This window comes from Crocodylus porosus, unplaced genomic scaffold (assembly GCF_001723895.1).
Source record: "Crocodylus porosus isolate Cpor-Errol unplaced genomic scaffold, CroPor_comp1, whole genome shotgun sequence".
Classification (NCBI taxonomy): Eukaryota; Metazoa; Chordata; order Crocodylia; family Crocodylidae; genus Crocodylus; species Crocodylus porosus.
Window position 1 is genome coordinate 270,424 of NW_017728890.1, and position 23,588 is coordinate 294,011.

General features: G+C 50.0%; 1 protein-coding gene and 1 long non-coding RNA gene across 2 annotated transcripts in view; one reads left to right on the forward strand and one right to left on the reverse strand.

Moving 5' to 3' along the window:
* Positions 1–6: 6 nt before the first annotated feature.
* The window catches only part of SP1 (Sp1 transcription factor), a 25,027-nt gene continuing 1,445 nt past the window's right edge, over positions 7–23,588 (reverse strand). Inside the window, exons 2-6 of the mRNA XM_019554680.1 lie at positions 22,131–22,265; positions 19,797–21,255; positions 3,133–3,301; positions 1,576–1,775; positions 7–707 (exon numbers count right to left, since the gene is read on the reverse strand). Coding sequence (XP_019410225.1) covers positions 403–707; positions 1,576–1,775; positions 3,133–3,301; positions 19,797–21,255; positions 22,131–22,265 — 2,268 coding nt within the window. The 3' untranslated portion in view covers positions 7–402. The remainder of the gene's footprint in view (positions 708–1,575; positions 1,776–3,132; positions 3,302–19,796; positions 21,256–22,130; positions 22,266–23,588) is intronic.
* Positions 7,523–12,132, forward strand: LOC109323402. The gene is made up of 2 exons (XR_002104660.1): positions 7,523–8,788; positions 11,690–12,132. It is a non-coding gene; the product is annotated as an uncharacterized LOC109323402 (long non-coding RNA).

The following is a 23,588-nucleotide window of genomic DNA, read 5'->3' on the forward strand; positions in this document are numbered from 1 at the left end:
TATAGAATCTGATTTTTTTTTGTTTTTTCTTGCTAAAAAGTTATTTCGATGATCATATACATTTAACCAAGGCATGATGGTGGCGCGGGGGACTGACGGCAGGGAACAGAGGGAGGCTGTTTATGGGGTAGGGGCTGGGAGGGGGAAATAAGTCGAGTCAAGATCTCCGGCCTCCCCACATAGTCCTGGGCAGAGGTCTGCCAGGCTCTGGGGGCTGGAGTGCAGGGAGCGCTCCTGGCAGAGGGGAGCTGGGTTTGAGTGCTGGAAGGCACTGCTCCCCCACCCACTCGGCACACCTGGCAGGACAGATTGATCTGCTTCCTCTCCGCGCGCCTCTTGGACCCACGCTCGCTTGAACCCCTGGGTGCGTGCACCGCACCCAGCATGCCGTCCATGCGGGCCTCAGAAGCCATTGCCGCTGATGTTGATGGACTGGAGGTCTCCCACCTGCATAATGCCACCGCCAGCAAGGCGGGCGATACCCTCAGGGCAGATGGCTTCCATGGCCACCATGTTGGTGGCGATGAGGGCAGACTGAGCGGCCCCACTGCTGCCCTCCGAGGAGGCTGCCGTGTCCATGGGGACGCTCATGGCCACATTTCCGGCCGGGCCGCCCTTCTTGTTCTGGTGTGTCTTGATGTGTTTGGACAGGTGGTCGCTTCTCATGAAACGCTTGGGGCACTCAGGGCAAGCAAACTTCTTCTCACCTGGAGGAAGACACAAGAGGCAGGTGGATCAGTTGGGCCAGCAGGGGCTCACTCAAAGCCCCTGAAGGAAAGCCACATCCTCCCCACTTCCCCGGGTGAGAAGCACCTGGGCTGGGTGGGATAACAGCAAGGGGTGCAGCCCAGAATGGCCTTTCAGGCCTGTCGCAATGCTGAATCCCACTCGCACGAGCCTGGAGGCCCATGGGTTTTCCAACCTTCCTGTTCTTTGTCACAGCCCATGGCCCTCTGGCTGCTGCTTCTAGCACAGGACTTTGAAGATCCTCAGCAAACAGGCTCTCACTATGCTGGGTTCTAGTCTGTGACAAATGCCTTCACGGGATCCAGCAGGAAGGATTTACCTACCCCATAGCCTGAATCTGTTATGTGGAAATGCCCAAACCCTCTCCCCCAAAACACAGTGGGACCGGATGCTGCTCTATAATACATAGACAGAAGCTTTGCCCCAACAAAACCCCAGATACTCCTCGGCAGGGCTCTGCAGAGAACTCATCCCATTTGTATGTTAGGAAGAGCAGGATCAGGCTCTGGCTCAGTTCTTTGGGTAATTCTACGACATGTGCTCAGATCCGCTCCTGTTAACTGCCCTGCCAAAGTCTGCTCCTTTCATAAGGGCAGCTAAGGAGCAGAGACTACCTCAGCTGAAAAGCCTGGGGAGGACTTGCTGGGTGCTGTTGCAATGGAGCCAGCAAGTAGCAGCTTCGTACAGCAGGTGGTGCTAACTACCCGCAGCCCCCAGTCCAGAGCTGAGCAGCAGGTGAGGAAGCACAGGGATCTGGCCAGTGGGAGGACCCTGGAAACCGTCACAACCAGCTGGAGTGTCACCTGGCCGGTCCTGCCCCAAGCCTACCTGTGTGCGTGCGCTTGTGCCTTTGGAGCTCATCTGAGCGCGTGAAGCGCTTGCCGCAGAACATCCAGCCGCACACAAAGGGGCGCTCGCCTGTGTGCCAGCGCAGGTGTGCCCGCAGGTGCGAGGTCTTGCCATATACCTTGCCGCAGCCTGGCATGTGGCAGATGTGCTGCTTCTTTTTGCCTGGATCCCCAGAGGCTCTGAAAGAACCAAAGGGACAATGAAAGTGTTACACAGAAGAGCCCATCTGCTCTGGAGATAGGGCAGAGAACAGCCTCTCAGTAAGGAGCAACACAGGCTTACCGAGGTGACAGATCCCAGCTCAGAGGGTCAAGAGCTGCCTCCTGACCAGCTTCTAGGCAACAGGCCTGCTTGGCAGGCCAGTCTAATGGGGAGAGGTACTAGGATCCCTCCATCCTGTTCATAGCTCTGCACACACGTTAGCAAGTTCAGTGAGCCTGAGCTCACTCACATGCAAGACAAAGGAGGCCCCTCTGCCCTCCCTGGAGTCAGGAATCCAGGAGGCATGCAGAAGCTGCCATGCATGATTACGTGGTAAAGCAGCTTCCAGCCCTTTGACAGGCAAAGGTTATAGGGTCCAACAGGCAGTGCGTACTGAAAAGCCCCCCTAACCCAATCCAGGTGGGACCTTGGACCAGGAAGGTGAGGGTACTAGAGGGATTGGATTGGCCGGGATTCAACCATGAGCCGAGGCAGCTGGTCACCGCACACAAACTATCATGGCTGGCAGGTGGACCTGTCCCAGCACCCAGGGACCTGTCCCAGCACCCAGGGATTACGACACAGATGGGCAGAGGTTTCTCCCCACCTCCTTGTTGTAAAGTGGCTGGAGCAGGTCTGGGGTGGCCCTGTCTTGCTCTAACCATTTCCTCTGCCCTAGGCTCCCTTTCCCAGGGAGACCCCTGCATTCAGATCCAGGCTCGCTCCAGCTGTGTATTTAATGAGCCGCTCTCCCAGCAGCAAGCCATGTCTGTGCACCTGACTGCTCTCAGCAACAAAACCGCCCCAATCTGTAACCCCATGCCCATAAACTCAGGTATTCTCTGTCTAGCAGTGATAACAGCCCCTCATTACTCATGGGTGAAAGCAGCTGCTTGACATCTTCCCTTTATGAACGCAGCCTGGTGGGCACTGGAGGACAACAGTGCTAGCTCCAATTGACACAGAGTATGGGGAGACCTAGCATGAGCTCCCCACCCCCAGCCCAGCTAACGCTACCCAGCCTAACATGCATCCAGATCTTAGTTCCTTCTACCCTATGTCAGGTCCACAGGGCACTGACCCAGGCAGGCCAAATAAGCTGTTCCAGCAAACCATGGGCACATGACCCTCAATCACTGTTACTCCCCTGTCTGGCCTCCTGGGAGAATGATGCAAAGTTAGTTATGGCAAGACAAAGCATCCTGCTTCCCTAGGAGCCTGACCTAGATTTGGTTTGGTTACAGAAGGAAAAGGCTCCAACCTTCCTCTGCTCTCCGTGCCACTGAGCCCTGGCAGCACTGTACCCGCCTCCTTATTGCCGCTGGCAAATCCTACCTCCCTTCGCTGTCTTTGCAGTATGGACAAGTGCAGGCTTCTCGCCGCACTCTCCGGCTTTGCTGAGGCTGCGGGTCTGGACTTGTCTCCCCTTCTTCCACAGCGGCGCCATCATCTGCCAGCCCATCACCACCTGCCCCGTGGAGGCCCAGCTGAGCAGCATGGTCACCTGGAGGGAAAGAAGACTCCATTACTACTGGAATCTGCAAGGAAATCAATCAGGAAAGGAATGTGAATGCATGCTCTAATTGCCTCGGGCGCACTGTATGAGGCGGGAGTTTTGTGGCACGCATGACCCGAGGAGCAGCTAGGAAGCAGGCACTGCAGATGACAAGTAGAAGGCAGGTGACAATTCCAGAGAGAAACATCTGCAGCACAGCAACCTGCCTGCGCTCAGCAGATGCTCCGTGCACTGTTCAACGCAATGTGAAAGCTCTATTCAGACATGAACAGCACAACTGAAAGTTCTGCCATGGCTCCTGGAAAGGATTACGAGGATGGGCATCTCGGACTCCACCCAACACTCATCTCCCTGCCCTGTGTTCCTGGGGGCAGGAATTAGCTGCCTCTCTGAGGACCCTTGTTCCCTGGCACAGATAGTCCATGGGAAGTCACTGTAGTCACTGTCCAAATCCAAGACAACTCCCTAGTAATTAGATTCTGGACATGGAAAATTAAAATGTTATAATTTTCCATGCATAGTATCTAATTATTGGAGGATCATCTTAAAGTTGTGCCCTACATGCCTGTGGTGGGAAAAGCAGCAGAAGTGGTAGAGAAGGATGGGAGGGGAAGACAAGCCAGTCCAGGGTAGGCAGCAGCTCTGGCCCTGGGCCTGGGTCAGAGCTAGAACAGGAGCTGCCACCTGCCCTGGGCTGCTGCTCAAATCCAACACAAAGCTTCCCCCTCCACGCTAAAAGGCGCGCAGGGCGGGGGACACTATCTTGGCTCGAATTCAAGTAAATACAGTACTGGTTCTGCCTCAAGCAGCTTTAGCAGCACGAAGCTTCCTCATGCCATACGGTCACAGAGGACGGTGCCACCCCATACTTTCTCCCATGAGGAAGACTGAATAAATTCCTTTCCCTTCCTTTCCCCCACGAGCACATGGCACACATTTACACACTGAAACGGCCTTTATTACCCCGTAGATTTGCCTGCACTATCAATCCCACCACATTATAGTTGACGTGTCTTTTTCAAGGAGATAACTAGTTTAAGGAGTGGGCTGGTAATGGTATCAATTCATCCTGTTAACCAAGAGGGGAAAAGAAACTAAAAACGCCACCAAAGGTGTTGTCCAGTCTGAAAGAACAGCAGGGGCAAAACAAGCTCCATCATCTGAATGAAGTTAATGGAGGCTCTGCCTCTGACCTCACTGGTCCAGACCTCACTCTTGACATCTAGATTTCTGCAGGGGTTCAGACAACTCTCTCTTCCCTTCCTTGCTTGTGAATCTGTCACCCTGTTCTACTGCATGGCTTCCTGTTCCCCACGCACCAAGCATAGGGCACACCTGGCAATGCCAATCAGTGTCAAGTCCAACCTGAACTTTAGACATTCATGTGTTCCCACCCCAGAGACGATCTACGCTGTTCTAAGGCTATTCAGAATCAGAGGCAACAACACAGTCCTGGATTAGCACAGAGCTCAGGCTCAGAGCACTGAAAAGTTCTGCTTACAACAGAAGTGCGCACAGTACATTTGTGGATAGAAAAGGTTCCAGCGATGTTACGTTTATGTGCCAAAGCCTGCGTTTGAGTGGGGAAAAAGGACAGAACCTGGGAAGTTTCACTTGGCATAGTTCTGAAAGGGGCAGATGCAGGATTCATAACCCGCTCCCCACAAACCACAGCCGGCTCCTACCAGGCTGGCCACTTGTACTGGAGGCAGCAGAAAGCCAACCAGGGCATATCAGAGACTGCGTTAGCTCCTCTTCTCACCAAGGTCACTCACATTTATTAGCTTGCATTCCTAACTCCAGCCAAAGGCTGCGAGTTGAGAAATAAGTGAGAGGAGGCAGATAACAAAGGTGGATGATTCTCACCCTTCCCAGACAGAAATGCATCTGTTTTTCCACTACAAAGAGGCATTTCGGAGCCCTGCCATGGCCACATATGGGGGATAGAAACCCACATTATTTCAGGCTCTGGCCTTAAAAGGAGCAACAAGGAAGACTGCTTTAGTGCCCAGCCAAAAAGGGGGCCACGCTGTGAGGTTTAAAAATAATCGTATAACCCCCAGTTTATCCCAGGCAAAAGTTTCTTGCTTGGGAACTCTGCTCAGACTGTCAGGCCGAACAGAACAGTTTTTCCCCTTTACGTATCTGCTTAGTTGAAAATGATGAAAGCGCCAATCCGGGAGCAAACCCAGTGAACAGATGCAAAGCCTCCCAACAATAAAACTGAAGCGCAGCAATAAATAAAGCAACCGGGGAGCCTGTCATTCGAGAAGCGTCTATCAGGGAAGATGTTATTGGAGCGCGCTAGTTGGTTAACGACTGTGATTACAGGAAGGGATGTATAATGTTGAAAAGTCATCTGGAGCATTTTGTGCACTGCGTTCCCGCTCTCAAGGAGCGCACCTAATTAGAAAAGCCATAGGAATTACAGAGCAGCACTGACAAGCTTCCAAACCAGACACACATAAACCATTTGTAAAGGGGGGAGGGGGGTAGAGGGGCGAGAAGCTTTTAGGCCTATCGGTTTTCATTTCCGTTTTATTGCTCCACGCTTATGCTGTCATTTAATTGCATCTTCAATAACCTCATCTACACTCCTCAAGTGTTTTATTTCCCTTCAAGCTCCACTGCTTGATTATGCCCATGCTGAAAGCAGTAACTGGTGTGCAGACAGCAGGCTGAGTAATCTGTTTTCAGCTGCAATTAACATATGCCAATAGGTCCAACAACAGATTTAAAATGCATGTGGCTGCGTCAAGACTGAGGTGCGAAGCCCTTCTGGGGTGGGAAAAGCCACCTACAGCAGAGGTAAGATGCCAGTGGGTTTCTATCTACCCCCCTCCCCCCAAATCCATATGGCAATCTGGGACGCTGCTTCAGAGGCCTAGGGGAGTTTGCAGCTCAAGTTTGGGATTGTTTGGTCATGGGGCTGATCAGCTACAGCCATCCTCTGCCTCCCAGAAGCCAAGACAGAAACAGCCCTCTCCCGTTACGTGCACAGGTGCAGATTACGTTGCTGGGCTTCGGGTTAAGCTGCACCTGTGCTAAGTGTGTTTCAAAGTGGTTTGGCCCCATCTATGCTCAGACTGCTGCTGCTGCTGCTTCTGGCACGGGCCTGTAGCCAGCTGCAAATGGCTAGAATTTGAGCAATGCAATGCTCTGAAAAGCCACCCGTCGGCCAGGTGCTCTGGGATGGGATCAGGGCTCTCGCTCCCTGCTGGAAGGAAAGAGGTAATGCCATTTATCCCACCATAATCCCTTCTAAAAAAAAGGTGCTGCTGAGGGCACTCTCTTTGAACAGGAGTTAGTTCCAGGTGTAATGGAGGCATCAGGAACCCACCGTTCCAGAGCTGTTTTCCTATCCCTTTCGACACCTGAGGCTTCTGCCACCACAGCTCTGCTGGTCAAGGACCGCCGTGCAAAAGAGGAGGCAGTCCAGACCCCACCTGTGTTTGGTACTCCACTGCGTTGAGTGCTTTGCAGCCTTGGCTGGAGCTTCAAGGCATTATAGCAATACAGATAAGGGGGGGTTGGAAAGGGTTGTAAGTTTTTAGAGCTGGTGTTTGGAGCAAGCATACATATACACACCCCCATCAGGGAACTACTGACCCACAAAACCCTCAGTACATGAGAAGCCAGGCTGAGATTTCTTTGAAAGATCAGTCCTTGCTGTGGGACATGGCAGTCATTGTGGAGAACCAGAAGGACAGAGATTACATGTTCCCAGACAATAAAGGAAGCACCGAAGCAAAGCCTTTATAAAAGCTGTGCTGCAACTTCCACCGAGCAGTTAGTTCCTCATAATTCTCTCTGCAGTGACAAAACTCCTTTGCAGTCAATAATTACAGCGAACAACTGGCAAGCGTTCTCTACTTTTTGATATGCAAGGATCCCCTTGGAAAGGGCCAGCTCGTTTTTTTTTTTAATAGTCAACAAACCAGTGAAAGCTAAGGAGACCTGTTCTGCTGTGGCAAAGAACCCAGAAAGCCCACAACAGCTCAGAATGGTTTTGACACTATGGATTCCTATCATAATCTCTGGGTTTGCCTTGTGAAACTTGTGCTGTTTTCACACTTCAACTGCTAATAGTGTGGGACACCCTTAAAAGGATCTCACCGCACCCTGGTTAAAAAAAAAAAAAAAAAAAAACACTGCAATAAGGAGAAGTAAACAAAAGGCATAGATCGTTTCTCTTCACACCTTGGGGGACCCCTTCAAAGGATCTGGCAGCATTCCAGCGTGTCCTAGCACCCTGGCTGAGAATCACTGCTGCAGAGAGACTGCGTGAAGAACAGGATTTCAACCCCGACCACTGAGATATTTCAGCAAGACACCCTGAAGTATCCAGATTGCTGCCAGGGCACAGCCACTGGAGCAGTTAGCTGTTGGGATTCTCCAGCTGCCCTGCAGCCCTTAACAATGAGCATCACACTTTGTTGCTGCAGTCTAAGGATGATGCTGAGAGGGTGGGAGGTGAGTGATAAACCCAGCTGCCCCTGAACAGCCTCTCGGCTCCTCCGTGGATTAATGGGTCTGCTTTCGCCAGCAGGTGTCGCCCTTCTCCCAAGGAAGTTGCATCAGTACCAGGATGCCTAGAGATCGAGCTAAGAACAAAAGCTGTTAAAAATACCCCAGCGACTCATTTCTGATGTCCAAGAGCAACTGAGGCTTGTTCCATGTCCCAGCTGGGTGCTGTTCCTGTACAAGCTACATGCACATTTGATGGAGGGCAAGAGGCTATACAGAAAACTCTGCCCTACTTTCCTCCCTCTCCTCCACCCATCTCTCCACACCCCCAAGGGCCAGGCCCTGCCCAGGGAGGGGATTGCCCTGATTAAAGCCAGCAGTACAAGCCCAGCTGTCCCTGGTAGAGATAACCACTGCCTGAAAGGAGGGCAAGCAACACCATTTCACATGCTGGCTTTTTCTGTCTGGGTGGGGGGTGCAGGCCAAGTGGCAGGGGAATCTCCCCTGGCTAAGCAAACCTTCTGTTTTCTGGGGCTCTGAGAACCAGAACGGGGCCAAAACACTAGCCACAGCCAATGGGGAGGGGGACATGGAGAGAGGGGACCCACTTACCTGACACTTGATGCTGCAGGATTAATGCTTGTTAATCCTTTTCTTTTTTTTTGTTGGGGGGGAGGGGATAGGGGAGAGGAGCAGTGGATGGGAAAAAATCACAATGTGCTATGTTAAAGGACACGTTTGCCAGTCCATTCATAGCATCTGATGAAGCAAGCTGTCGCCCATGAAAACTTGGGCCTCTCTCAACCAGTTAGTCTCCAAGGTGGCATCTTGCCCAGCCTGTTACATGACCTGGAAACAACGCAGCGCATAACCTCTCTGCTGCCTGCTTGGGGAAGGCCCCAGGTTCAGCCCTGTAAAATGGGCTGCGATGGACTTACACAAGAAGCTTGCTCAGAGCAGAGGAGAGCAGATGATCGCCACAACTCGGGGACTCCAGCATCCCTCCAGGTGATCATCCCAACAGAGCCGAACAAACCACTCAGCCCCTCTCAGCCATGCCCCCTCCCCCTGTCCCTTTCCCTTCTACAGAAAACCCTTCCTTTTTGGCAGGTCATTGCCAGCATCTGACCATTACATTACTGCTACAAAAGCTCATACTTCTCTAAACCAATTTGTTTTTCCAGTGGCATTGTCCTGCCTTCTCTCCCACTAGCATGGCAGACTACCTCTCCATATATTAGGGAAGAGATGGATCCTTCTCCATAAAGGAGTTTTAATTGTGTGCCTTGTGGCAGCATCATGAGTCCCCACGTCATGACTGCACGGCCTAATACTGGACAAACACAGAACGAGAGGATGGAGCTGAGGAACCACATGGAGCTGGTTCCTCAGAAAAGCCAAACCCTCCCTTCCGTAGAGAGATGTAAAACAACTGCCTCATACGCACTTGGGGGGGCGGGGGGGAACGAAGGGACAGGAAATGACAGACGCCGCCCAAGCCGAGTCACTAGGCTGGAGCCAGATGAATAAACCCACATGACTAACCTGTTGGGGGCGAAATGAAGATCTCAGCCATTGTCTGGAACCACAGAAGCCAACTCCAATGCAGTGCTAAGACAATGCGGATGTTTTTAACTATATTTTTGACTGTAAGTGCAGTCTCTTGCCCTAATATGCATCATTCGACTGCTCAAAGCAGCTACTCCCAGGAACTAAGTGCATCTTTCGTTTTCATTTAGGGACTAGTGACCCAGGCGACATCTCAAGAAGCTTCTGGCAACACAGTAATAGAGGGTCGTAGAGTGTCATCATTGCAGACAGGCCCAGAGCTGCTTCTGAAAGTACAGCAGGTTCCTTAAGGGAACCAAGATAAGCTCTACCCCAGCAAGCAGCCCCCAGCCCCCTCCTCCCAGTAGGAATCTATACTGGAAACCCTCTTAGTATAACTGGCCTGAGTTTTTTTTAATATCAGACCACTTCAAAACTGCCCATTCTGTGACATCAGCTCCCCTATTAAATGCTGCATTTAGATCGGCTTGCTGAAAACAGGAGTGTACAGACTCTCACCGCTCTTGAAAACCTTGGCTTTGAGCTTCCTGTACCTAGTCAGCCACATCCCAATGCCACGCACAGCGCTCAGCAATTTAGGACAAACCTTTTGTACTACTCTGGCTCTTGCAGCATATGTTTATACTCCAGAAGTAAAACAGAGGGAAATATGGCTCTGTACTTATTTTACTTAAAAACTGAAGAGGGTGACAGCCTGCCTAGTACTGTCTGTACATACGAGAGATTTCACTATTATCTTCTGCGCTGTGCCTAGGAGCTGCTGCAAGATGAGTCAAAATATGCACAAGGGATATGTAAAACAGCAGTGGGACACCAATTTCCTGTCTTTATTGGATTCCTGGCCTTGATTCAGTCTTCAAATACGCAAAAGACTATGTCGTACTCTTTTCTACTGGTATTTCATAAACAGAAAAAAAAAGCAGTGCTTTTTCTAGTAAACAAGGGCTTGAGTCTAATTCTGGTGCAATTGCTGCCAAAGAAGATGGGCCTCAAAGAAAAGGGCACACTTTGATCTCTGCGTATCAGAACGGACTGAGGTCAAACACTAATGTTTCAGTGGGGAATGTATGGGGTGAGGAGGGAAAGCTTGGTAACTTGCTTTTATTGTATTTATCAAATCATTTTGCAAAGCTGCTGCCCATCCTTCCAAGATTGGTGCTGAAGCATGTATTAATAACTATGCTACTGTATTTTCAGCGTAACGGGGACCAAACACCTATGAATCCTGCCGATGTTTCCATGGAAATACAGCTCCGATACCTGCTAAATAAAACTGACCTAATTCTTTCAAGTTTCACTTTGCATCAAGGGCACTGTGCTTTTGTGACATCTCTACCACTCATTCACCTGACAGGGCTGCAGCAGGGGTGAAACGCAAAGGTTTTGCTGTCCAGTGGTGTGAACACGCATGGCTTTCCTCTGTCCTGTGAAGACAGGGCATGACATAGCCAAGCACCCTTTTGCAGCTGCTGAAGCATGAAGTCAGTCTGAGTGCACCACAAGACCAGCTGTAGAATACCTTGACCCAGGTGAAAGCAAAAATCAGAAACAGGCATGAGCAAGGTAAAGATCTCATCATTTAGACAACTGTTACCAAACTATTACCTCTTGGAAGGATCATGAATGAGAAACACAGGCCAATAGGAATTTCTGATGCAAAAATGGTAAATAGCCAAGGCACTGCTTACAGAGAAGGAGAAACTTGTAAGAGCTGTGCTAATTCTGCCAGACTCCTCTTAACAGACCTGAGAACAAGAGTCTTTGGAAGATTATTTTTTTTTAAAGACAAAATGTTTTTTGTCTTCTTGCTGTGAGTCTGGGCAAATTGGAGTTTAGAGGTTTTATGGAGGCTCCTAAACCTGGGTAAAGAATGCTCTCAGCACACTAGGCAGGATTATTTTGGAGTCACCTCCCCTGACCTTGGGAAAAAAAATCCACATTATTCACTTCTTATGTAGGCCAGGGACAAAAATACAGCTTGGGTTAACCAGGCAATATTTGCAGCCACAGTCCATAGCTATCCTAGTGAAGGGAGAAGGAAAACAACACCCATCTAGGAGAAAAATATTTTTAAACATGCAAAAATTTAAGGGAAAAATACACACAGGCTAAAAATGAAGGAGAAATTATCAAGAGAAAGGGACAACACTGACTGAGTGCTAAAGCACTCAAGAGAAAATAGAAAGAACCACAAGACACCCCCCTCAAATCCTTTTATACCTGCAAGAGTTCTGTTTAAGCGAGTTTCTTTTTGGTCTATGGGTAGCTTCTGAAAAAGAAAAATTAACAGAACCTTTTGTTCACAAACTCAGTCAAGCATTTTCTCTTTCTATTTCTCAGCAGTGATTTTACAGCCCAGCTCTCAGATCCCAGGCCATCGAGCCTTCATTACTTCTCCAAAGTACCATGCTACACAGAGGATCAAGCTAAATGAAGCCCCATTCGCTGCACAAAGAAACAAAGTACATTTTGCAATACAAGGCTCTTGAATTTTATTGTTCACTTTTCTCACTAATTCGCAAAACGCATTAATCTGCAATGGAAGGCATTCATGGAAATGAGCAAAGCTCTATCTTAATAATTCTTCTGAGTTATGGACAGTTGAGCAGGGAACACATGGTACTGGCGGTATAAGTGTGTGCTGTTTCAAAGTTATACTGCCGCATATTGAGTAATTGTATTTTAATTTGGTGTTTAATGACTTGAAGCCATACAGCAAGTTCTACGATATCCTTTAATTGTCAGGGTTTTTATGCATCATATTAAATTACATTTCCTTTTGAGAAAGCTTGGAAGTTTGTTGGCCTACCACAGTAGTTCAATCAGTTTTGCTTGCTGCAAGGGAACAAGTTCTCCTCTGAGAAGGCAACTAAGTGATATATATTCTAAGCCCACATTAACAGATGATTATATGGCAGTTTATGGTCAGATACCCTGATCGTTTGGGGAGTTTGCGTATACAGCTCACCACCTCTTTGACGTGGGGCACCTTCTGTGCCACCCTCTGCTAGACTGCAACCCCAGCTGCCCATGGGACTGGTGTGTTGTCCTTTTATAGCTGTGTTGGCTGAACTTCCAAGAAATGGCCTCCAACAACAGAGGATGGGTAAAGATCTAATCACACTGAGCCTTCTCACCTTGGCAAAGGGCTGGCCATGCCACTGGGGTAAATCAGCCTGCTGGGAATGCCACACTTCCAGAGCTAGCTTGGGGTTGTTCTATGCTGCCCAGAAGGGATAGTTGGTGTGGGAGCATAAGTGTGTGCACTGTGCGTGGTGTGGATCCAGAACCAGCCACTGCATGCCGCACATGGGTCAACACAGACCTAGAGACAGCATCAGGGGAGAGATGACAGGGCTCCATGGGCTGTATCATGGACACCCCTGCCTTACACAAGAATCATGTGGTAGGAGACTAGTTAGCTGGGGTGACCAATTCCCTGATGCTGAAGCAAGAGAAGAAAAACTAACAGATAGGGGCCATGTCCCAGAGCAGAAACAGGAGGGCAGGGAGAGCAAGCTTCTGACTTCAGCTCAAAGGACACTCAAAAACCATGAGAAAATTGAGAGAGACACATGCTGGGAGCTTATCTGTCTACCACTATTTCTCATGCTGGCTGAAATCAAGACCGATTGGTTCCTTGAACCCCTTAAAATTCTGCTGGCTTCAACTATCATGTCCCTGAAGAAACAAACAGCAAATTCAGGGTGCCTAGAGCACTGAGACATGGGGTGTGAGAGCTATAGGCCTCAGGGAGGTGGGGTAAGAGACAGGCTCTACCTTGGAGGTGTGTCAAAGAGGGCAGGAAGAGCCAGCATCACTGCCATTCCAACTGTGCCTTCCGAAAGGGCCAAGGGTGCTGGGAGCTGACCAAAGTCACGGGTGGAAAACCAGGGCTTGAAGACAGACCCAGCACAAGGCAATTACAGGAACAATGCAGGGCACTTCTACAGAACAGCAAACCTGTCAAACCAGTACCTGTGCCAATGCCTTCCTGAATCTCACGTCAGACCCAGCAGCTCCAAACAAGGAACAAGCTTCAGTGTGGCCCAGTTTTCAACAGTGATAGCAGGGGCCAGGGCTCACTGATCCACATGGGCCACTCCAGTCCTGTTAAATGAGACAATTCCCAAAAGCCTCTCTCGAGCTCAAAAATGAGCACAGCAATAACAGCCCTAGTTGGTGACAATTACAGCCTCAAAACAAACACGGAGACACTGTTTCTTGCTCTATTTCATGCTACCCTGCCACCTGCACTGGTCCCAAGGCACACTGCTTTCAGCATTTCTAATATACCCTTCCTATTATCAAGGGGTTAAAAGAAATGTAAAGTTGAGAAGAAGCTTCAAACTCTGATGAAGTCAGCTGCCCTAAACCAAGTTTAGCGCTAATAAAGTCTCCAATGCCTGGAAACAGGAAGCCGGGGGTGCTCAGAAGCAGTCAGTCAGTGCAACAGAGATTCCTTCAACTACCCTTTTTTCAGGAAAGTAGGGAGAAAAAAAGGTGACATACTGTTTAGGTAGTGATTAAATTGTGTAATTTCACTATCTCAAGTGATGTAATTTGATGTAATCAAATAAACTAATTACTCTACGTTGAAGAAGGAGCTTGTCGAGGCTTGTTTCTCTACATTTTATCCTGATTCTCTTCCTCTGTAAACACCATACAGAAATCTCACTGACTAGATGAAGTTGTCGCAAAAAAAGAAGAAAGAAAAAACATGAATATATTTGCTTCAAGCGCCTAGCAGCTTCAAGGAACAACCCCCCACCTCTTCAAACACAGCCACGGAGAAGTTTAGATAAGTTTGATAAAGAAGGGAACAGATTTCAAGGGGTTGTTTCTTTGATATAATCTTCCCAATTCCATTGCCTGATCCATTCAGAGGCTCTGCTGAAATGCTTCTGATGAGCAGGGATCCTAGTTTTCTCTAATAAGAAAAAATCCCCAGTTGTGTGTTAAAAAACTAACCCAAAATCCACATTTTTCCATGACTGAAATGAAAATCCTCTAATACACAGATGTATATATAGTCAAGTTTCATTTTGATCACGGAAAAATGTGGATTTTGGATTACTTTTTTAAACCTGGAAAAAAAACAACAACAACCCCCCCCAGTTAAGTCAGAGAAACCAGGATCCCTGCTGATGAGAAAGGGTAAGGAGGTGTCGGGGGGACTGAAACTGTCCTGGTTCAACTGTGGCTGAACTTGAACACCTTTCAGTGACAACTAAGTACAGCTACCCTGCTAATGAATCCAAAGGAAGTCATGCACTTGGATTTGAAGCCAGGCGTTAAAAAAGAAAAGAAAAGAAGAGATGAGGTAGATAAGGTATAGCAAGAGATAACAAAGAAAACCACGGAGTGAAAACTTGACAAAACCCTTAAGACATTGTACTGCCAGCAGATGATCAGGGCAAGTCAATGTGAACTGTGCAGGAGCACTCCAGTTTGGGAGGTGAGAGGAGAGGACTCTGGGATAACTCAGGACAATGTAATTGCTGCCTGCCGGAGCATAAAGGCCTTTACTTGCACCAGCCCTGCTGCTGGAGCAGGGCCCAAAGCAGTGGCAATGCCTCCGGCTGAGCAACAGCCAAACCCGGGGTCTGGAAGGGCGTTTGTTACTGAAATGACCTGCTGGGGGATTTTCCTAGTGTTGCTTTTTAAACAGTAAGTTACAGAGCCCAATTTTCCCAAAAGCTGGCAGGAACACACTCAGCCAGGCAGTTCCTTTGACAGGAATGACCAGCTGAGAGCCCCTGGGCCCATCTCAATCCCAGTCCAACACAGGCTGCTGCCCTCTAGAGCAGTGTTTCTCAACCAGTGGGTCTCAAGAATATAGGGAAGGGTTGCAAACAAGCTTTAAAAATAGATCAAACTTTAAAGATGGATTCTCCTTTAAGGAAGAGAAATGTGGGAAACTGGCTTTTCCCTTGCGGGCTAGCAAAGTTCCTGCTTGGGGCCCCCTGTGACCCACCTCCCTGCCCTACACACTGGGAAGATGGGGCCTGGAGGCAGGAGGCAATGGGTCGGGAGTGAGGAGGACTGGGGCAAGACTGGCCATCGATGTTTACAAATAAGTCCTGATACAAAAAAGGTTGAGAACCACTGCTCACTTAGCTTTGCTCCAGCCCCTGCCCTGTGCTGGAAGCTGGGAAACCCTGGCAGCTCCTCTCCATAGCAGCACCTTGGGTATTACCCTCCTCTTGTGCTGGGCTCCTTTGCACTACAAAAAGAGCTCCAGTGCTTTATCTCAAGCCCTCAATTCAGCTCCTGAATAGCCTGAACACAGCACCTGATGGGAATCCATTACCAGCAGCCTATTTACCTAGCAGGTACTTCAGCCAGGCAGGAGCTTATCCTCATTTTCTAGGCACTCCACACCAAAAGCCACTAGATTAATGCAGTGAAGTGACTGGAGGCAACCAGCTTCCCATCTACTTCACGCCCCTCCTCCCAGATGTTGACAGTTAAGGGCCTCTGCCAAAAAGGCCGATTTATTTCTCTTTTAAAAAGGAAAGAAAAGAGGAAAAGAAACCAGGGGTCTCCGTGTCTCTAAACGTCCTATGGCCCAGTACATCTCTGAGTTCCCTGTTGCATCAGAAAGCGGCTCCCCCCCCAGCTTTGCAGGGGGGCCTCTTTGCAGAGGGGCTGGTGGGAAGGAAGTCTCTTTTGCCAGGCCTTGGAGGTGGCACGGCTGCGCAATGGAAAGCCAAACTGAAAGCACACACAGAAAACCAGGAGAGTGCAACGCTTGGCCCGGATGCTATTAGCACTTGAGCAATGGAGGTAACTGCAGTTCAAGCGAGGCTGTTCCTCTGAGGCACTGCTGCATTCCTAATGCCAACCCTGGCATGAATCCACATGTTCGACCTGGTGCTCTGCACGCAGTATCGAGCACCTTGGAGCCAGGGAATGCCACTCCGGAACCCGATTCCCCCGGGTCCCACTGCAAGATTTGTCCTCAGAGTAGCAGAAGCCCCACCAGGCAAGCAATATGTGATCGTGTCAGTAAACATGCGCAACGAACAGGCAGAATCTGAATGGCCCAAATAGCTGTTAGAAACAGCAGCAGTCAGGTTAAGTGCTTGACTCAGAACACCAGCGTTATTAAAAAAATGCAAGGAAGTAGCATCCAAAAAACACCCAGAAGAAAAGATGCCTGGAAATTGCATCATGCACAGCTCATCAGCAGGGCTGGAACCCGGATTGTGAGCTCTACAGCTCAGACCCGCATCACTAAGCTAGAGGAGTCCAGCTGAGGGAAGGGAACAGCAAGGATGAGTCATTACAGGGAAATAAAGGCAGCATGTTTCCCCAGAGGCCTACTCCTTGATTTGCCAACAACAGTGAAATATTTGGGATCAGTGTCCTGGAATGATTTCCTGCCCTTGGAGATAAGCAAGACCAGTAAAGATGAACAGCCTTGCACACTCCCTCCCCAAGGCACCCAGGCTGTTGAAAAGCTTATACTCTGATTCAAAGCAGGGCTATGTCCTCAGCTATCTACAAAGTGATCTTGTGAAACCCCCTGGTTACCTCATCTGCTTCTTGGAGAAAACAAGATCCTTGCTCAACAGCCAGGGCTGCCAAGTGCACAGGATTAGCAGCAGTTCCCAGAAGAACCAAGACAAGAGCTCAGTTTTCCTGCCACCTGCAAGAAAGTGGTGGGTACCTGGGGGCAGGGGCTGCTCAAGCACTGTGGGGAGCTGGGCAGGGGTCAGCACACTGGGTGGGACAGCAGACCCATGAATATTCTCAGCAACAAGCTTTTAAGCATGTGTGAACCAATGCTCCACCTACCAGTGCCCTCTAATTTAGCAAGACAGGGAGGGATAGCAAAAGGCACAGCCCAGCTCTGATCAGCCCTGGCTCTCCCCTGCCTGTTTCTGTTTGATTTTGCTTTCCATTCCCCTGGAACAGCTTTTGCCAAAACTTACAAAAAGATCAGCCTCAGGCAAACGGAGAGGGTGGAAAGTTCCAGCACAAATGGTTAAAGTTTGGCAGAGCTAATAGCAATTGAAGGCAGGGGCTCAATGGAAAGTGTTAGGTAATTCTAGGCGGAGCTGAGAGCAACTCTGATTGTCCATGTACATAATCTCTGCAAAAGCTTGAACAAAAAGCATCCTGACAGTTCAAACTAAATGACATCTGCCACCCTCCAAATGTCCTATAGCTCCAGTTAAAAGCATAAGGCAGGGCAAATCTGCACCTTGAAGACTAACTAAATCAGAAATGTAGCGCATAGGTTTTCAGTGCCAGTCATTTCTGCCGCAGCACTCAGCACAGCAGCCAATTCAGTCGGCATCAAAGCAGTCGTGTCAGCACGGAGCGGGGCTGCAGGGTGAGTGAAAGGAGTGCGGCTGCTTATGACCAGCCCATGCGATGGGAGGCCTCCAGAGCAGTTCCTCCCTGAACCACCCACCATGGGCAGAGCCACCGCATGTTACAGGAAATAGAGAGCATGGAGCAAAGCACGTGGGCAGCTCCTATCTCCACATTCACGGCAGGAACACGTTGACTCGGCCTGCAGGCAGCAAAGAAATGACTTTGGAAGGCTCCAAATGCCAGAATACTGTACACAGTGCCAGAGAATCTACCAAATCTACCCTGCCAGAAAGATACTGGTAATTTAATCAGAAGCATTTCTTAAAAGACTTGCCCCAGTTCAAACAAGGTATTTGTTAAGGGGAGACCCACAGCCAAGGACAAGTAGGTCAAACAAGATGGTCAAACTGTCCCTTATGGCTTTGTGATCTATTAATACAGAATCACAGAAAATGAGGGTTGGAAGGGAGCTCAGGATGTCACATCTAGTCCAACCCCCTGCTCCAAGCAGGACCAGCCCCAGCCAGACCATCCCAGCCAAGGCTTTGTCTACCAAGGTCTTCAAAACCTCCAGGGATATCTTCCACTTCACACAGCAGTACCTAACAGTTATAATTAAAAACTGGTATGAAAAACAGTCTGAAGACAAGCAACACACAAACCAACATAACAGCAGCTCGGCAAGTTGCAGAGGGCTGCAAGACAATTCCAAGTAAGTGGCTTTATTTGCTTTCAAGGAGGAAACAGAAGTTGAATTGGGTAACATTAAAAACCTTCATGTAAAGAACCCCACCAACTTGAAGGGCTGAATTTTTTAAGGGTGATACCCAAGCAGCCACTCTCAAAAGAAACAAGAGTTCAGAAGCATTGCTTTTGAGCAGTCACTTCTTTCACTTAAAGCAAGTCTCACATTCACAGTGTCAAAAGGGAGAACAAAATTTCCACACGCCCAGACTAGCAATGAGACCATTCACACAGCATTAAGACACCACACAGCCATACAAACTATAGTTTGTTTCAACTGAATCAATGCAGTCTTCTTACAAATAATTGTCTCAACAATCAGCATGCTTTGTGCCAGTTTAACTGTTTGGACCTCTCCAGAGTGATGAGATCAGGACAGCCTAGACCCACCCCTGACTTGATTCAAACAGGCACATAAAGAAGCCAGCATATTGTGCAATCTGGAAATCCCCGAGCAAAGGGGTTGTGCATACATGCATGCCAGCGGCATCAGTGGCAAACTCATCCTCTGGAAGCTGTTGAATTATCTAGGATGCACACTATACTCCATACTGAAAGAACACTTCTCCTAACCCACCAGGGTCCTGCCCCCAGCCAATAAGAGTTTTATGCTACGATGATCAAGAAGAGAATATGGGCTTTATTTAAAATCTGCCCTTACTTGTTCCGTGCCAGGTTACTGTACCAACACTGCTTAGAGCACAGTTATCTTCCTTTAGGACACATGCTATTTTTGCCTTTTCTCACCCTGCTGTTCCTCCCCTTCTATCCTGTCTGTTCACCTGTCCTCTGAATTTCTTTGCCATCAACTCCCAATTCTCAAGGGATTCACTTACAGCTCCCATCTTTTAATCAATTAAAGTCACCAGCAATGAAAGAGTTACTTAGGCTCCTAACTGGAGCTAGAGTTAATGCCTGGGGCAATCAACAGCAAGTTGTTAGTTTCTAGGTCTTTGCAGTCAAGTTTCAGGTCTTCTGCAGGTTTCACTCAGAACCGCTTTAACCCCACAGCTATGAAAGCTAGAAACTTAAAATTTAAAATGGAAACCTGGACTCTTCAAAATCTAAATAAGGCATACGTGCAACAAAGCAGATCTGATGAGCCCTGCCAGCTGTGGGTTTGACACCTCTGTCCTAGCTGGGATCATAGAAAATGAGGGTTGGGAGGGACCTCAGGAGGTCATCCAGTGCTAGTCCAAGCCCCTTCTTAAAGCAGGACCATCCTTAACTAGCTCATTCCAGCCAGGGCTTTGTCAAGGCAGGCCTTAAACACCCCCAAGGATGGAATCAACAGCATGATTTAGTTCAGCCACTTTGGTTTCATAAGAACAAGCAGAACAATTCAGAGGGCTGGTTAACCAAAAGTCTCACTTACCAGCAGCATTGGCTATAGCCAGTGGCAGTCCTTGAAGCTGATGGACCTGGATGCCAGATGCTCCCAAAGCGCTGAGATTAATGGTCTGAAGGCCTGGCATGGAGGAGAGCTGAGCAGCATTCACGGTGACAGTACCACTAGGGGCAAGAGTTGTGCTGGTGCTCCCAGTTTGCCCCAGCGATACACCTTGCAGTGGGGCCAAGGTGATTGTCTGAGTGGCTGGGTTCTGCAGCTGAATTGTCTGCCAGCTGACCTGCCCGTTGGGCCCCATGGTCGGTGTTCGGATAATAATTGGCCCAGTGTTGGGGACTGCTTGGAGCTGAAGGTTCTGCAGGGCATCCTGGGAGATGGCTTGGGCAGTAAAGGTCTGGCCAGAGAGTGGAGCAGTTTGGAGGGCCTGAATAGCTTGGCCTCCTTGGACAAGCTGAGGCTGTATTAAGATCTGCTGCTGCTGGGACTGCTGGTTTTGATCAGCCTCCTTCTGCTGACCTGGCTGAAGGGCCACCTGGTTCTGAACAGAGTCTGAGTTCTGATCGCTGCTAGCCCTTGGGGGTGTCTGGACCTGCACATTTGTTCCCATGGTTCCACTGGTGGAAAAATTCACGATGCCCATGTTACTGGTTGTGGTGGTCGTTGAGAAGCTATTGGCATTGGTGAAAAAAGCGCCAGAACTAGTGATGGAAGTGGCCAGGCCGGAAGAGCTGATGGCAGCACCGGAAGTGACTGGCTGGGAGCTGCTGTCTGGAGAACCCGAGCTACTTAAAGTGACCGTCTGAGACGTGGGAGCCAAGCTGGCTGCCACGCTGTTGACAGGCAGCAAGGTGATATTGCCATTCAAAGCCACAGGGACATTGGCCACATACTGTGTTTGTCCCGCGAGGCTGTTATTGCCTAAGCCGACACCCTGGATGGGCACAGCCTGCTGTAAGAGATTTGGCATGGCTGCTAAGATGTTGCCCGTGCCAGCTCTACTTGTAATGATCTGCTGGTTCGTCCCTGGGATGAGCTGAAGCTGCCCAGATGCATCCTGCTGGACGTTCACTGGGGTCGGAGTGGTGGCAAACTGTAACTGCTGCCCGTCCACAGTTTGGAACTGTGGGATTACCTGGTACTGGATGTTAGGGATCATACCGGGCAAGCCAGTCAACACCTGCTGGTTCTGCAGATTGGGGGTGGCAGCGACCACATACTGCCCAGCACTCACAGGGCGGCTCTTGGATGACGAGTCACTGCCATTGTTGCCGTTGCTCCCTTGCTCCTTAGAGGTGGCAGGCGTTGCTGAGCCAGTGGAAATGATTTGCCAGCCATTGGCGCTCTGGGCAAGCTGAGCAGTGGCAGCTGTAAGGTCCAGCTCGCCCGAGCCTCCTTGCTGGCTCTGGGAGCTGTTTGAGTTCTCATTGGGAGACTCAATCCTACTGCATGTGGCTGCCAAGAGAGCCAAGGGAGAAGGCTGGGATTCCTGACAAGCAGAGAAAGGAGGAGTTAATTCACCAGAACCCGCCTAGTGGGCAGTGCGCATGAGAGCAAACAGGGAGGAGCTGCTGCCCACAAGATAAACACTCCTCAGTGACAAACACCCACCCGCAGCTCCAAAGCACCCCAAGCAGACATGGGCTTGACAGGGCTTAGGGGTTTCTGAACACAAACTGTGGCTTTAAAACTACCTCTGCAGCTCAGCCCAAAGCAAGGGGGTTTCCCCTGTATGAACTGATATGTCCTAAGAGGAAGTGCTGCTGCTTCTAGACACCCATCTGAGCATGCTGGAGGCTCCTCTATTATAAAGATATGTTTAAAGGAGCAACTGTGCTAAGTATTTCTGGAAGGGGTAAGACCAAGGGTACCGGATATGACCCTGGCGAGGCAGCCACTGCTTTTTGTAGGCTGTGTTCATACTAGAGGCACCCGTATACTGTCCAGAACTGCTTTAGGCAATGTCTGTTGGGCATTTATATTCTTCTTTCCTCTCCCTGGGGTGACAAGCACATGCAGTGGAGAGCTTGGTCAGGGATTTATTTAAAACTCTGTACATACAGGCTTACACACTAGAGCTACTGTGTGCGTTAGAAAAGGGAGGTCAAGGAAGCAACCAGCAGCCCCAAACTTAAACCTCCTCTCTCTCAATAAGATTCCTAAGCTTGGCTGTCAGAGAGCTACTCATCATGATGCTAACACAGGAAGTCCCAGGACTCAAATCAAACATATCTGTGGGTTCACAGGGCGTATTAGTACTTCAGCAGGGCCCCCAAACGGCTATCCCCTGACAAAAGCAAAGCATGGAGCTAGCCCCATTTGGATAGCTGCCCACTCTCCAGCACGTACCCATGCGCTGCTCACCTGACCCTCCCCATTGCCTTCACTGATGCTGTTGCTGCTGCTGTCACCACCACCTTCTATTTTCTCAGACTTCACCACAGCCACTTCTTCGGGGCTCTCTTGGTCTACAGAGTGGGGAAAAGGAATGAGGTCAAGTGATAATCAAAGCAAGAAAATGTTCACCAAAAAGAGAATGAGGAGAGAGGCTGAGTAGGGTGACAGTGGGGGAAAGCAGATGCATATTTGGGAATATGGGGGCGAACCCACAAAAAAACTTGTATACCCCTCCCCCCCCGGCCCATTATTTGAAAGGGTCACTATGTGCGCTCCAACAGATTCTGGGGGACAAGGGAAAATAGGGTGGGCAGATCAAAGGTTAATGACTGCTTCAAGGGGGAATACTTAGCAGAGCACATCACATAGCACCTGCTGGCTGGCCCATCCACAAGTCCATAGAAGTGAAAGCAGACAGGAAGGAGGGCGAAGAACAGCAAGAGAGAGGGGTGGGAACGCAGAGTGGGTGGACAACACGGTAGGACCTGCCAGGGCCCAACTCCCTCCATTTGGGTACTTTGGGGCCACAAGAAGGGAAGCAGGGAGATAAATGGGGGGAAGGGGGGCTGGGACATGGAGAAACTGTAGGAAAAGGGAGCTGAGGCTGGAGGGTGGCACAGAGCCCAGAGATCCCCTCCCCCACCCTCCTGTCACTCCTGCCTCCCTGCCCAGCCCTACTCCACCACCCCCCTAAAGCCTCCTTCACTCCCACCCCACGGGAAATCCCTTTGCCCAGCAGCAATTCCAGCCTGTTCCCTTGGGACCTTGCCCAGGAGGCTTCACCCTCCCTCCCTTCCCTGGCACCTCCCTTAGCCCTGCCCTCAGATCTGGGTGCGGGGTCAACCCCTCCCTGCCAGCTTGGAGGGAAGGTGGCAGGGAAGAGCTCTCAGAGCTGTCCCCCGCAACTTCCCCCTCAGGGATCCCAGGGCCTTTGCCTCCCCACACCTCGGAGCCCCCAGCCCCCATTACAGGGATCCCAGGCCCCTCCCCCATATTTGCCCTCTCTCTCATGGCCCTCACAGCCCCCCCTCCAATCAGGACTGCAGCTCCTTTCCCTCAGGGATATCCTCATGATGTCTGCCCCGCACCCTCTCCCTTCAGGGATCCCAGGCCTTTCCCCATGATACTTGCACCCCCTCCTCATGGCCCTCAGTTCCCCCCCAACCCCCCTGTCAAAGCCCTTCAGCCCCCCCCACATCTGTCCCCCTCATGACCCTCAGCCCCTTCCCCCATATTTGACCCGTCCTCAGCCGCCCCCAACCCTGTCAGAGCCTCCAGCCCCTTCCCCCATGGTATTTACCGCCCCATGACCCTCATCGCCCCACCAGGAACCACAGCCCCCTCCCTTCGGGATCCCAGAGCCTTTCCCCGTGACATTTCCCGTGCTCCACAAGGATCCCAGGCCTTCCCCCATATTTGCCCTTA